Source organism: Leuciscus leuciscus, assembly GCF_965113295.1.
Source record: "Leuciscus leuciscus genome assembly, chromosome: 8".
Taxonomy (NCBI): domain Eukaryota; kingdom Metazoa; phylum Chordata; class Actinopteri; order Cypriniformes; family Leuciscidae; genus Leuciscus; species Leuciscus leuciscus.
Genome location: NC_138732.1, coordinates 25,845,320 through 25,859,726, shown reverse-complemented (window position 1 = coordinate 25,859,726; position 14,407 = coordinate 25,845,320). Strand labels below are relative to the sequence as shown.

The following is a 14,407-nucleotide window of genomic DNA, read 5'->3' as shown; positions in this document are numbered from 1 at the left end:
CCACACACTGTACGACCAAAACTGTTAGACCCGTGATTTTTTATCCCCGTGTGTGGGGTCTCTCAGGTTTGGAAAATCGGCCGACAATTTTAAAATCGTCCCGTGTGAACCAGCCTTAAGTCTTAATGCACGGATCCGATTTTTTGGCCCGACTGCTTACGCTCACTTTAGACAGGACTGGTATCCACATGGTAGACCCTGGTTTTGAATGGCCGTGCTATTAAAATTATTTATATAATTCATGTTGGGTGGTCATGATTATTTTCCAGCAAGGACAAGATAACTCACTTCATTTTTTAATGAATTTGAAGGAATTATAGAGAGAGACAGAGAGAGAGAGAGAGACCCAATAGTGAAGCTTGTTCGTTTAATTACAGCAGAGTGATCACCTAATTGCTGAGAAATATAATGTAGCTTTCAGTAGTGAAGCTGTTTTATTTATAAAAGTCAAGGACAGAGGTTGAAAACCAGCTCCTGAATGTTTCTGTAGATGATAAATATAAAGTTCCCATTTCTATAAAAAGCTGCGAGCGAGCGCTTACAGGCACGTCGACCTCATAATACAACATTAAAAAGCTATCTTTGTGAATAAACGTGTCGTCCTCGCCTGGTGGCTTGGAATTCAAAGGGGAATCGGATGTGCGTGTTTAGACGTAGGTCGGATGTACAGATATTGGATATGTATCTGATTTAAAACAGATCGGATGCGGACAAATCGGATCTCGAGCGGATTTTTGTGTTAACACGTTTGCAACAAATTCCGATCTGTGTCAAATGTGAGTAAAAGATCGGACTTTTTGTGCCAGTGTAAACGCAGCTATATGCAGGACATTTAGGGGCCGTTTACACAATATCTTTTCTTTACAAAGTTACCGCCAACTACTGGCCTCGTATGAATAATACAGTCGTTTTCACAGATCCGTGTGAATGGATCATGTTGACAATGTCATCGTCTGTTCGCGAAAAACACAAAGGAAAACCTTTTGCGTTTTTAAGTCCATCGTTGTTTTGCAAATCCTTTAGTCGCTTAAACCTTCCCATGCAAGCTCACGTCAAGTTCTTTAGTATCTTACGGTAAATAGTATATATTATAATGATTTATACATTTTAAAAGGCTATGATTTAATTAAACAAATGGGAGCGCTCTGCACTCAAAGTCAAAATGCAGCACTGTTGCACCTTCTGCAAGCTTGTAGTTTCAGAGCTGGCAATCAGTGAATGCTGCACATTACTTTACTTATTTACTTTTGATGAATTATCACAATGTTTAATTTATGGTGTTTATATTATACAATGCCATAGATGGTTGTAGGATTGCATATTTTATCTCCCTCATCTTTTTGAATGAGTAGTTGGGAGTAGTAAAGCATAGACATTTCAAAATTAGATTCCCAGAATATTATTTAGCACATTCACTAAATAGATTGTATTAGTATCAGCTAGTGGTTGCGTTAAGACTGGAATACACTACATGACTTTTGCTTAGATTTTTGCCCCGATTTGCAATCTGGGTGAGTGCAGTAGTTGCCGAATGTCCGCGCCAGTCTGCAGATTTTGTGAGTTCGGAGTTGGCAGAAATCCTCAGAAAATCACGTAGTTTATGATGGGCACAGACTCCAATTTTTTTTTTTTTTTTTTAGCTTCAGATTATGATTCCATCCAGTCAGAGGATACCAAAACATGTATGATATTTTGAGCATTGGATGAAGTGGCCGTGGACCTACAGTTAAGTGAAAGCAAATCTGCAAATGCATCCTATTGTTTGTCAGTGATGAAGAGCGATATTAGTTGAACATTGTTGAACAATGTTGAGATTCTACAAATCTGTAGAATTGTTGCATTATTCCAAATAAATAGATTGAGATTCACAAACGCATGTAAAGAGTTTCACAAAAATTGATAAAACTCACATATAGTGTTTCTTAACAATGTGACATCGCCAACTGAATAATACAGCGTTTTTAGTCATTTTCGTGGATCCGTGTGAACGGGGGTAATTTTGACAACGTTGTCATCTGTACGTGAAAAATGCAAAGGAGAAACGTTCCCGTTTATTGTACATCGTTGTTGTGTAAATGTACCCTAAATCTATAGGCTGGACAAAGACATCATTCTAATTAATATGTGTGTTCACCACCAACTGGACAGAGGTGGGAATTACAGTTACAAGTGACAATAGTTCATCCTCAGTGTAATCTGTCAAAATGATGGATCACTGCTAAAAAAATTCAGTCAATGGACCTATTCATTAAACTTTCGTAAATATATGAGTAAATTCGGACCCTTACGGACCTTCCCGAAAACTTTCCGCCAGATTCGCAAACATCCGATTTAATAGTTAAACTTGTGTATGTTAGTGAATTCCAAGCATTCGGAAATATGGCGCACGTGCTCTCATATCCACAATTAGCATAATCCCAGCCCACGAGTTACAACTACGTAAATTACGTGTCCAGGAACACAGTGGAATCTTCTGGACTCCCTTCTCATGTTTGGCTCCAATATATTGCATAAATGCTAAAAAGACTAATTGGCCAAATGCCTAACAAAAAATATTCAATAAACGTGTATCCACCAAAACATTTTGCCAGCTGGTGGCATTTGAGAGCGCTTTGGAGGCGCAGCGCTTTTCCAGCTGTTTTGGTTGCTATGGTGATAGCACATTACTGCCTGCCCCAGGCATATTCGGTATCTCATTTTGAAGAATATTACTAATTATAAAAATGCAGTAACCAGCAAAATTAACTATTCCATTGTTGTTCAGTCATTGTCCAAGTAGGATGGTTGGTCGGTGTAATATTTTTCCACCCTTCCTCCACTGTGATTGGACAGCTGGATAAAAATTGACCGTGATGAGCACTGCGTTTTACCCAAAGATGAACTGTTTTCAACTCTAAGCTACAAAAAAAAAAAAAAAAAAAAATACAAATACATCGCAAACGAACTTGTGAAATATTATCAAAATGCATTTTTATCAGTTTGCCTAAAAGAACACAGAACGTTGTAATGTTTTACGCACCATTTACAGGTGGTTTGGAGCAGGTGTACATTTATTTCATACCAACTAACATTTTGAAAATACGAACATTTTCATGACTCATTAAACATAAAAATTTGTTCTGCTCGTGTTTCATGAATGAGTCCCAATGACAGAAAATATTCAGTTAGCGTGACCACTGTTATCAGCAAAATCTAGTATCTAAGTCTGTGTATTGATGTATTGATACATAATCCAATTTTAATACATGTACAAATTGAATAAAACATGCCTAAAATATTTTAAACTTGCAGTTACCCTGTTTTGCAGTTGTATGTGTGCCCCAGACTGTTAATTAGGTTAAAGAATCTGAGATTACATGGATTTGTTCTGTATGCAGGTCTTAAAAAAGGCCTTCAAGTCGTAGATTTAATTTTTTTAATTCTCCAGATACCCAGTAGTATTCCATTTATACATTCATTTATGGCGCATTCTCATCTGTTTCTTCTCACTTACTTCTCACGTTTGTTGAGTTAAATCAGTGTCATTTAGGTCTGGCCAGCCAGAGACTCAGGGACAATGGTGACTGGGAAAATGTCAACAGGTTAGAGTTCATTACCATGTTGAGGACAAAGTGTCAAAGAAGTGACAGGTGGTTCATGGACACACTGCTATTTGAGGAAGACTGTGTCCACAAACTCTCTCAAGACACGGTGCTTCTGTACTGAGAACATTACATGAAAACAGTCATTGCAGAACACTCATCCCTGTCTGAACAAGATTGTTTTATGATTGTGTTATTGGCTGACTCTGGATTTCATAACATAATATATTTCCAGAATGATGCTCTCTCTATTACACCCTGTATCAAAGCAGTCACGAACCAAAGTGATGAAAGAGGGCGCTCATGATTTCTGACATTTCAATTATAGATCTGAATAAAACCTAGGCTACATGTCTGATTGGAGTTTTAAAAATATAGTCAGAATGCACAGGATGGGTGGTTAATTGATATCTTATATATTTTATGTATTTTATTTCATAGTTTGAAAAGTAAATTTGAACAGTTCAACATTTACACTCACCAAGCTTTCAGCAAGTTACTCGCCAGTTGGCCATTAGCTTAGCGAGGAACTGCAACATTACATGGTTTAAATGGTTAACAATTTACCAGAATTTACCATCAAGTGTCCAGATTCACGAAAATGTTCTTTTAAAAGAATATAAGACATTTCTTAAGATAAATTCTAGAACGTTTGTAAGAATATTCGTAGCAGTTCTTGCCAAAGACCCACTGATCAATTAAATGAAAAACACCTCACCGTAATTTTCCTATGCCTGCAGATTACCGTGATAATAATAATAAGCATGCCCACTATTTTTGTCTCAAATGGCTGACGGAAGTTCAGCACTTAAGTTTTATTTTTATTTTAGAACAATCTTAAAAAACTAAATAAGAAAATTGCGAATACAATATTGTATTTTGGGGAATAAAGTTACTCACCCACATGTCGTTCCAAACCCGTAAGACTTTCTTTCATCTGACTTTCATCTTTTTGATGAAATCTGAGAGCTTTCTCTCCTTCCATTGGCAGCTGTGCAACTACCACTTTGAAGCTTTAAAAAGTTCATTAAGAGATCGTAAAACTAATCCATATGAATTAAGCAGTTTAGTCCAAATTTTCCGAAGAGACACAATCGCTTTATATGATGAACAGATTGAATTTAGGCTTTTATTCACATTTAAACATTGATCAACAAATATAAACAGAAGCTCAACCAAATCTGCTTGCTGGTTAAATCTCTCGAGAACAAACCGCATTGGTTCTTGCTAAAGCTCAAACGTGCTGCGTAACATGAGAATCAGGACAGTTCCAGAATCTAATCACTGAGGGTGTTCTAGTAAAGTGCAGATGTAGGCTAAGCAATGGTTCCACCATAGAAGTGTACAGTGAGACATTTAAGATTATTTACAAGTCATCACTTTTACCAATAATTATAATAGTTAAAAAAAAAAAATTCTATAAATATTTTTCTATTAGTCTGCCTTTACATTGCTTTAATGTGCTACTAGTATTTTAACATGTCATATTTCTGTCCCGTGCAGAGTGAATCCAGCATTTATATTTAGATGTTACTTCCGAAACTTTGCAGCATGCTATTGGTGCTCGGTCCTCTTAGCAAAATTAAAAAAAACAGTAGTTTAATTCAAATAGATTATATAGGCTGTTGCCTCGAAAGCGAGCCAAGGCATCCCTGTCACTTTGTCAGTTCATCGCAATCTCACAAAGTTCCCTTATCATCAATGAAGCTGCCAACAACACACAATAAAACACTTATGTTGTGTGCACTTTTTTGTTAATGAGAGGTTTCGCAAGCATTTTTGTGAAACATTTGTGCATAAATCAGCATTGAATATAAACTCTGGAGTTTTGAGCAGTGAGACTCTGACTAACTTAAGCACCTCTAATAGCGTGCCGCACGAGTGCTATTTTTAGACCGCAAGGCCGCGTGACGTCAGCAACGTAAACCGGAAGGGGGTCAACATAGAAGCGCGCTCGCTTATGATTCATGCTAGTACTGCTTGTTTTCTGCCGGTTATCCCTCAAATAAGAACATGCCGAGTAAACACTGCTGCTATGGAACTTGCAGAAACGACTCCAGACACTATGACCGTCCACATATGAAGGATGTATTCTTTATTCGTTTCCCGAAGCCAAAAACCCAGAGGGATAAATGTGAACGATGGGTCAACTTGTGCGGACAGACAGACAGGACATAGGGTGGTAAAAGATAGCTTGTTGAAACTGCAAAATGTCACTGTCAGTGGCGTAAGGCGATGTTTTTTGGGGGAGAAATTCTGTCGATAACAATCTACCTCTGGATCAGGTCGGCTCTTTTTCACGTCTTTTTCAGCCCTCTACACTCAAGCCATCTCTTCAATTGAATATTTGTATGTTCTTCTACTTCTATACCAGTGAATTTGGCACCGGGGACATCATTCTCGGACAGAGTTAGCAGGTTTAGCTCAGTAGACATCTCGTCCGTAAACTGTTTACATGCGTCTAGCATGAGTGACACGCGCGAGTTTGACCCCCCTAGCAACCGTCGCTAGCTTAATGAATATTAATGAGAAAAGGTGACGTATATCGTGCGGTACGCTATTGGCCATTGCGTTCAAGAGATCAACAACTATGTCTGTGATTTGCTACATTGCTCACTGCTGCAAAAACATTGTAAATAGATACAGTTGATGTTCTCCAGAGTGCAAACACAAATATGCACGGGAGTGTTTGCCAAATCTGTTTTGCCAATATATTATTGCAGTATCAACTGAGGGTGCTCTTGCTTGAGTTTGAGGGTGCTTGGCACTAGCACTCCCGTAGAATCGATCCTGACGAGAATGAACCTCATTGGTTCTTGTGGGAGCATAATAGTGGTGCGCAACACGAGAATGAACCTCATTGGTTCTTGCTGAAGCTCTAACGTGCTTCGTAACATGAGAATGAACCTCATTGGTTCTTGCTGAAGCTCAAACGTGCTTCGTAACACGAGAATGAACCTCATTGGTTCTTGCACGTTAAGCGAACATGCTTGGGCTTACGTTTACCACTACTGATGTGTGAGTTGATGAATGTTTAAGTGTAATATATAAATCTGTTCATCATATAAAGTGACCATGTTTTATGATCTCTTTATGAACTTTTTGAAGCGTCAGTGTCAGTTGCTTAGCTGTCAACGGAGGGACAGAAATCTCTCCGATTTTATCAAAAAGATCTTCATTTGTGACGTCCGAAGACGTGAGTGTGAGTAAATGTTTTGTGAATCTGACTCCAGAAGCTTATCTAGGGTGTTTCAAGTTTCTCCAGAACACCATGTGGCAACACATATTGTGGAATATTCTTCACGTTAAGCTACTGATGCAAAAATATGAGAAACAAAATAGCAATTCATCTTCACATTTTTGTGACCGGTGCTGTTTCACTGAAGAACTGGTTAATACCCAATACCACGATGGACACCATGACCTGCGCTGGCGTAAATATGCAAGAAAAAGAAGCTACATATTGCCATTGTCATATGGATAAAAATATATACTTTTTAATAATGCAAAATGCAGTTTCAGGCCTTGTATGAAATATTTATGCCTTGGTAAACAAACTCAATTCATCTGCTATGAGCAGCTGAAGTAAACTCTTCATTTTGTCTGTTCTTGAATCCTATGATGCTGAACTCGACATTCCCAGTTACACTGTTGTGTATTTTGAATATTTGTTTTATGCTGAATTTTGCATGCATTCTTCAAGACATTTACTATGCTGTTGGACAGTCATGTGGTTTCTCACTGATATTTTCTTACCGATGAAAACACAGAAAACCTGAACTTACAGAGCTGTTTCATAGAGATGTTTCAGTCTCTGTCCAAATGCAGCTAAGTGTGTATTGTTTTCTTAACAGGGTGCTGTCACCGGGAGATTGAGTGTCTGGTTAACACATGATGTTCAAGGACTACAGATCTGGCCGAGCTGTAGGTGAGTTGATATGCATTCTGTCTGCTTGATGTACCATCAGAGAGTGTAGATTCTCACAGCAGAAAAAGGATTTGTTGGCAAGATCTCTGCTGCACAACTGATAAGACTGTCAGTGTTCCCATGAGAGGCTGCTTCTCAATAATAAGAGGTTCTTCTCAAGTTCTTTGGCATTTATTCTGTCACGAACAGGTGGAAACGTCTGCTGGATCGCCTCCGTCACTTTTCCGTTCTTGTTTGCGCTTTCTAAATGACGGGAAGTTTCGATTTCAGAGCTCGCCGGAACCTTTTATCAAGTTTTGGGAGATTAAGCTGAAAGGTGAGTCTGATACTGCTTCAGATGCGTTTGGCGAGCCAAGATAAAAGAATAGGGTTTAGTCTGATTTTAAAGTGTATAAATAGCCCAAATGTCTATGCCAGTGGAGGACTAGTGCATTTCAGAGGATAAAACACAAATGCAGGGTTTCTGTATAAAATGTCAGGTAGCCAGATGGACATTGCTCAATCTCTTGTGTAAACCCTATTTGAACTCTGTCGCTTTGAGTTTTTTTTCTGTGAGATAAAAGCTTTGTGGTTGTTAAACCTACTCGTTTCGTTGTATTCTTAATCAGTTTTTGGCTAAATGCATTCAAAAATGTTTTGACTCAATATTGACATCTGACATTCAGCTTGACGGACTACAATCACTCAGGAGAATAAGTATTAGAATTTAATTCTGGACAGGAGAATTGCCAGGCAACTGTGCGGAAATTAATTTCTTGAATGCGTGAGGAAGATGAGTGTGTCCTTTCTTATTAGGCTCTGTGTGGGCCATGCCGGTTGGCTGGCTCGTGTTGAATCTGTAGAGGGTTGTCCGGGCCGTCACACGGCTCTGCCCTCCCCATAGGTGGCCGGTTTATGTCGCATAGTCCTGCTGCAGCTGTATGGGGGCAGATTGCCTCATTTACACAGGAGCTTTTCTTCCACGTTCCCCTTATCTAGCTCAGCTCACAGAAACAGCGTTGACTGATCACTTCCTCTTTTGCACAATCAAGGACAGCCGATCCAGGAATGTATTTTAGTGCTTTCTCTCAAGGTAATGCCAATTATACGATGTGCCACAAAAAGAGAACTGAGATTTTAAACATATTACAGTCAACATGAATTCCAAATTGTACTTAATACTTGTATTGTGAACGATCCGGTACATATTATTGCAAATTAAAATGTCTTAATCTGGGTTCACACTGTACGATTTTGTCCACGATTTGGCCGTCTGAGACAAATTTTGATAATCCTAAAAGGTTGCTCTGTTCCTGGGCCAAAATATGAAGTCTGTGATCACTAGTTTGACATGTTCGTGATAGCCGATTAATGACCATTGTGATCAAATTTGACCTATCCTATGATTTTTTTACTGTCAAATCAAAAACCAGTTGGAGCGCCGACCCTGATGACGCAATTAGTGAGACAACAACTATCCACTGCTTGCTCCACACACACGTCTTCATATATTTTTTTCATTTTCTTTTCAAGAAAAGCCATGATCAAAATTGCTAGCCATTTCTATCCCGCATGTAAATGCAGCTCACAGTCACCGAATGTGTCACAGACTGATGATGTAAAACTTTTTACTGACGTACAGTTTGACATTAATGACAACTGAGATCTTACAGTGTGACATGGCTTACAGCGAGATTCATATTCATACAGTGACAAGCAAAAGTCGTAAAGGTCTATTAGAAACTGTACGTGTGCACCCGGCTTTAGTCATTTTTAATCAAAATGTTAAAATAAATCAACTTTTCTTCTGAAACATCTTCCATTTTTTTTATGTAGACAGTATGTTGATTCATTCTACTTAGAAAAGTTGAAAACAAAAGCTTTACATTATTGATTGGAAACGCTATTGTTAAGTTTTTTAATTGTCATCAGGAGAATATGACACTAAATCTGCTTTAATCATTAACCAAACTGGACACATGTTGGCTGATTATTTGACCTGGCTCATATAGTTATTAATATGTATACCACCATTTAAAACTTTGGGATCAGTATCTTTCAAAAATTCCTTTAAAGAATGTATCGCTGTTATAAACAGCACAACTGTTCATAACATTGATATATTCACTGATGGACCTGATGTGTGTATATCAGTATATCAGTCTGGTGAGTAAACTAAAAAATGTGCTTGCCAATGGTGATTCCATTGCCAAGGTGTGTGTAGAGAGGGTTGGTCTTTCATACTAATATGTTTTGAATTCAGTGAGATATTCTGCAAGGCAAATGCACATACATAGCACAGCTTTCCTCTCACAGCTCCCATGTTGCCCTTTATTTTAAATGATCGTTTTGCTATTGTTTTAAACTTAAATAATGGATATGCCAGTGGCTAGAGAGTTCAACTTTACACCTAGTTAATTGGTTTTGCGTGAGGAGTTGCGGGACTCCTGTTGGCCATGAGGTGAGGGTCAACTGCTGTTGAAATGCCCTTATTCAATCAGTCACCTTAATGAATCCAGAGGTCTCATTGAACTGTCTCTGTAATATAACATGCACGAGGACTGTAAAATGACAACTTTTGCGATTTGTTTCGCATTATTCTGTTGAATGAAGTGGAAGGCCTGCAATTAATTTAGTGCTTCTTTGCCTTGACATTAAAGCCCCGTTGCTTTGACTTCGTTAGTCACTGCAATTCGTTAGTTCTAAAAGTTCACTAAACAAAATCTGATTCATTCCTTTAATTTGCCTCTTGAAATATGAGCTAAATCTGCCTGGTTTTAAAATGGCCAAAACACCAAATGGCACAGAACTGCAACTCGGCCTGCCAAAATTCAAACCCAAAAGCCATTAAACTATTTTAACTGACTTTCACCTCAAAACCTCTACAGTCCAGAAGCCTCCCTCGCAGAGACCAGTATTGTGAACTGGAACACAGTGTCCTGAAGTTCTTGATAATTGATAAGGTGAGAAATGATGTTGCCATTCAGGTCCATCAGATTAGTTCACTTCAGGTATCCTAATGTAGACACATTAATTTTTCTGGTAGGTCTAATGCAGTTACATTATTGACATTCTTCCAGGTTACTCACCACCGGCTCCCAAGATGTATCCGAAAAGTAAGATAAAGTTTTTTTTCTTTTGGTTCCACTTTTAGTGATCGTTATAACCTTTTAGTCTTGTCACATTTGTAATATATTAGTTACTTCTTGGACTATAGTGTTATGTAGGGAGCTGTTCATGAAAACTGTGTTTTTGGTTTTGAAGGGATGACTTTGCCATCGAAGGAGAAGAGGAGCTAAATAACAATTAGACATTTGACCTGAATTGTAACACAAATTGCTTTCACTTCTTGATGACATCATACCCTCAGGCAGCAGACACAGCAGATTCCGCCATAGGCGTTGTCTGTGTTGCAAAGCGGGTACGTGAATGTGGGGGCGGAGGCATCGAGATAGGGGTGTGATCCTTTTGAGTAGGGGCATGTTTGTTTTGGTAATTTCAAATGTCAACAGTGTTTACCAGAAATCGCTTACTGCACCTTTAAGGCCATGACACACCAAGTCGATGCGGCTTGGTGTGTCACGGCCTTTAGACTTCTCTTTGACAAAGCACAAACACTGCTTCTAACATGGGTGAAAATTAAAATTAAAATCTGGATCCCGAAGATATACTTTTCTTTCAGGATTCATTTAAAGGAGCATCAAATGAGATCCCTAAAATGACAGTGACTGAATGACTCCAGACCGACAATGAGCTTTAACTCAGTTACTGTGTCATTAGTGCTGCTGAATGGGCCAAATATAAAAATGTAGCTAAATAAAAAACTGAATAAGAAAATCTATCCATTATCTTAATGAAAACACAACTGCTCCAAACATCTGTTTGTTTATTCTGAAACGGCTTAGATGAACTTCAGCTATAATTGATGCATTTAAAAGTTTCCAGTTTAAATGCTCACATTGCTATATTTACCAGATATTGGCATGACGTGTTACATTTGCTACAGACAAAGAAAAAGAAAAGGAAAGTTGTAGTTATTGTGATGGTTTTTAAAAAAAAACTTCATATACTTTCTTTTTTTTTACCCAGACTTTTTTGCATTTTTATTTTTGTTTTAAATTTACATTTATGCATTTAGCAGCTACTTTAATCCAAAGCGAACATTGCATGTTCATGCATTCCCTGGGAAGCGCCATGCTCTACTCCGCATATAGGAATCCCTGTATTTTATATGATTCCTGTGCAGTGAATTGCCCTGAATGTATTTGAAATTCTCTTTTTGTCTGATTTTCAAGGCCTTCAGGATTTATATTTAGGTGCTACACTTTTCAGATGAGTTGGACCAAATAATTGGCAGAATTCCAGTTAGCTATTGGGATTTTAATTGCTTTACTGACACAGTGTTTGGGGCTTGAGCTTTTCTTTATTGTAGCAGATTTCCCCCTCCCCAATTTTTCCATTTACCTCATTTTTCCCCCCAGTGAAAGGAAGACGTCCTATAACGTAAAGAGATTCATGGCTTCCTTTAAATTCGACCAATAAGACTAGTATTTTTCCGAAAACTGGACCCTAATACAAATGTATGGTATTCTTTACTAGAACCTTGGTAATTTGCTATCAGCTAATGTAATATTAAACTTTCTTTTTTTTTTTTTTTTGCCATTGCTCATAAAATGAGCAACTTACTGAAAGCACATGGTTGTTTGAAATCAGGACAAAAGGAGTAGAGAGTCAGTCTCTCAACTTGCCATGAATTAAATAAGAGCAGAGCCCAGCTTTTAATCATTCTCTGTGAGGTAAGAGAATTCATTAGATGCTGCCTTGAGAAACTTTGGCCTGTTTTTGTTGTTCATGTTATTAAAACATGAACACCATATTTGTGACTAACGGAAAATGGGTAATGAACAAACACACTTCCAAAGAGAAACATCTGTCTCACACAAGTCACAGTATTGTGGAGAAGCAGGATAAAAATGCATGTTACTGTATTTGCTGTTTTTCAGCCAAAGGCAAACCGCTCCAGCCAGGGGCATCGCTGGTGTCCGTGAGTGGAGGGAACTAGCTCACCTTTATAAAGGTGAATCATCTGTCAAACACCTACAGCTCCATTACCACCAAATAAATGATAGCCGCAGATGGGAACGAGGCAACGTGGTTAGATCTTCTTTTCTGTCCTTTCCCCAATGTCTGAATTTAAACAGAATAGCCAGATGCTATCAAATTATTAGTATTAATTGTACCTGTTGGCAGTGGGTTAATATATGATGTGGTACCCTGAAATTTGAGGGAAAACGCCTCTTCGATTAGAGTAAATGAAAGGAAAGTGCACTGCTTAGACAGACTTTGATTGCTCTCATTGAGCTAATTTACAGATAAGAGCCGTGACATGCAAGGAAGCTCTTATGTGAAACCCTCTCTTTAAAGAAGTATTGTTTTTCACTTAAGCTTAATAACACATTATAGTAACATATCAAAGTCCATGTTTCCAGTGCTTTTAATGTGTCACTTTGATGCTGTGATATGTAATTGCCTCGCAGCAGAAATTACTCAGGCGCAGCTTTGGAATATTTTTATTAATAGTTTTTTATATTTTTATTTTAATACTATTTTGAATAAAACAGCACCATGCCAAATTTCTTTCCCTAATTGCATGAAAAGTGTTTAAAATGAGTGCCGAAAACATAAAAATGCTCATATTACCTATGAAAAATCATCTTGACAGCTGTTTGTATCCCCTTCGGCTTTTGAATAGTCAGAGCTAATTTCTGAAGAATGGCAAAATAAGCAGTTCATAACGAATATGCCAATGTTTGCATCCATGCACATCCAAAAATTTTAGAACGAAAGCGGCTGCCAAAAACGATGGCCAATGTCGACATCCGCGAAACCGAAAGAATAAGGTGACTTTGTATATGGAGACACAGTGGCGGTGTGCCTAAAGAAGCTAATTATATTTAAATCCAACATCAAAGTATATAAATAGACTCTTAAGCAGTACATTTGATCTACTGTAGATATTTGAAACACTCATTGGGCCATCTTCATTCTTGACTTTGTTTCAGTATGCTAATGCACCCGAATTAGATCAAGTTTTAATGATTTTCCCCTGAGGTTGTTGGTCCGCAGCGTTCATCAGGTTTAGCAGGGCTAGCGGTTTCCACCCACACTCTTATCATGCTTTTATGAGGCCGTTGTAATGTCAAATGTTGTGCTCACAACACCGGTCTCTACTGCTCTCCTAACCGTGACGCACAGAACTGTAAATTCCTACTGAATGTGTTAAGACATCTGTTAAATCTTCTTAGCTCTGAAATTAACCCAGGCTATGCCGCACAGAGAATCTGAGCTGTAAACATAGTGGTGTCAAAGTTCTTCTGGGATTCCAGCAAGCCAAAGGATTATTTAACCTCTGGACCCCCAGCATTCTTCCAGTCATATGTTCTGCTCATAACACCTGTTGCACTTGGAAAATGGTAATCACATCTAAGAAAAACAGCTCAGGTGTTATTCGGTTATGTTCTGGTCGGCAACCTTGCTTCGTTGGTTGGATGTTTTCAGATTGACTGCTTAATCAGACTGAAAATCCTGCATGTAAACACCTTAATCGATCAGATTGACCTTGATCTGAATGGAATTTCAATCGGATTGGAAGAGATGGTCCTTTTCTAATTCGATCGAGAGGACATGTAAACACTTGATCAGAACGGGAAAGGCCTGCACATGTGCAATGATGTAGAAATGGCATAATGAACGAGCTGTAGTTGTTGTCATAAATGACTGTTGTGTTATTCTAAAATTCCCCTACCACTCATTGTCTGTGAAATGGAGCAGAAAAACGTCCCATCAGTCCTCACTTCATACTCATCCACAGACACTTTATTTTTGGTGTGGGAATGGTGCGTTTTTACTGATAAATATA

At 38.2% G+C, this 14,407-nt stretch overlaps 1 protein-coding gene and 1 long non-coding RNA gene across 6 annotated transcripts in view; one reads left to right on the top strand and one right to left on the bottom strand.

Moving 5' to 3' along the window:
• LOC309504607 overlaps positions 1–14,407 on the bottom strand; it is a 227,636-nt gene that overhangs the window by 18,161 nt on the left and 195,068 nt on the right. The gene's annotated exons all lie outside the window — the stretch shown is intronic.
• The window catches only part of enox2 (ecto-NOX disulfide-thiol exchanger 2), a 240,142-nt gene that overhangs the window by 52,562 nt on the left and 173,173 nt on the right, over positions 1–14,407 (top strand). For 2 of the 5 annotated variants that reach the window (XM_082177725.1, XM_082177722.1), the window contains exons 2-3: positions 7,436–7,509; positions 10,569–10,604. The exons of 1 other annotated variant lie outside the window; for it this stretch is intronic. In XM_082177725.1, coding sequence (XP_082033851.1) covers positions 7,473–7,509; positions 10,569–10,604 — 73 coding nt within the window. In that variant the 5' untranslated portion in view covers positions 7,436–7,472. The remainder of the gene's footprint in view (positions 1–7,435; positions 7,510–10,568; positions 10,605–14,407) is intronic. 2 more of the 5 variants (XM_082177726.1, XM_082177723.1) reach the window with 1 other exon arrangement.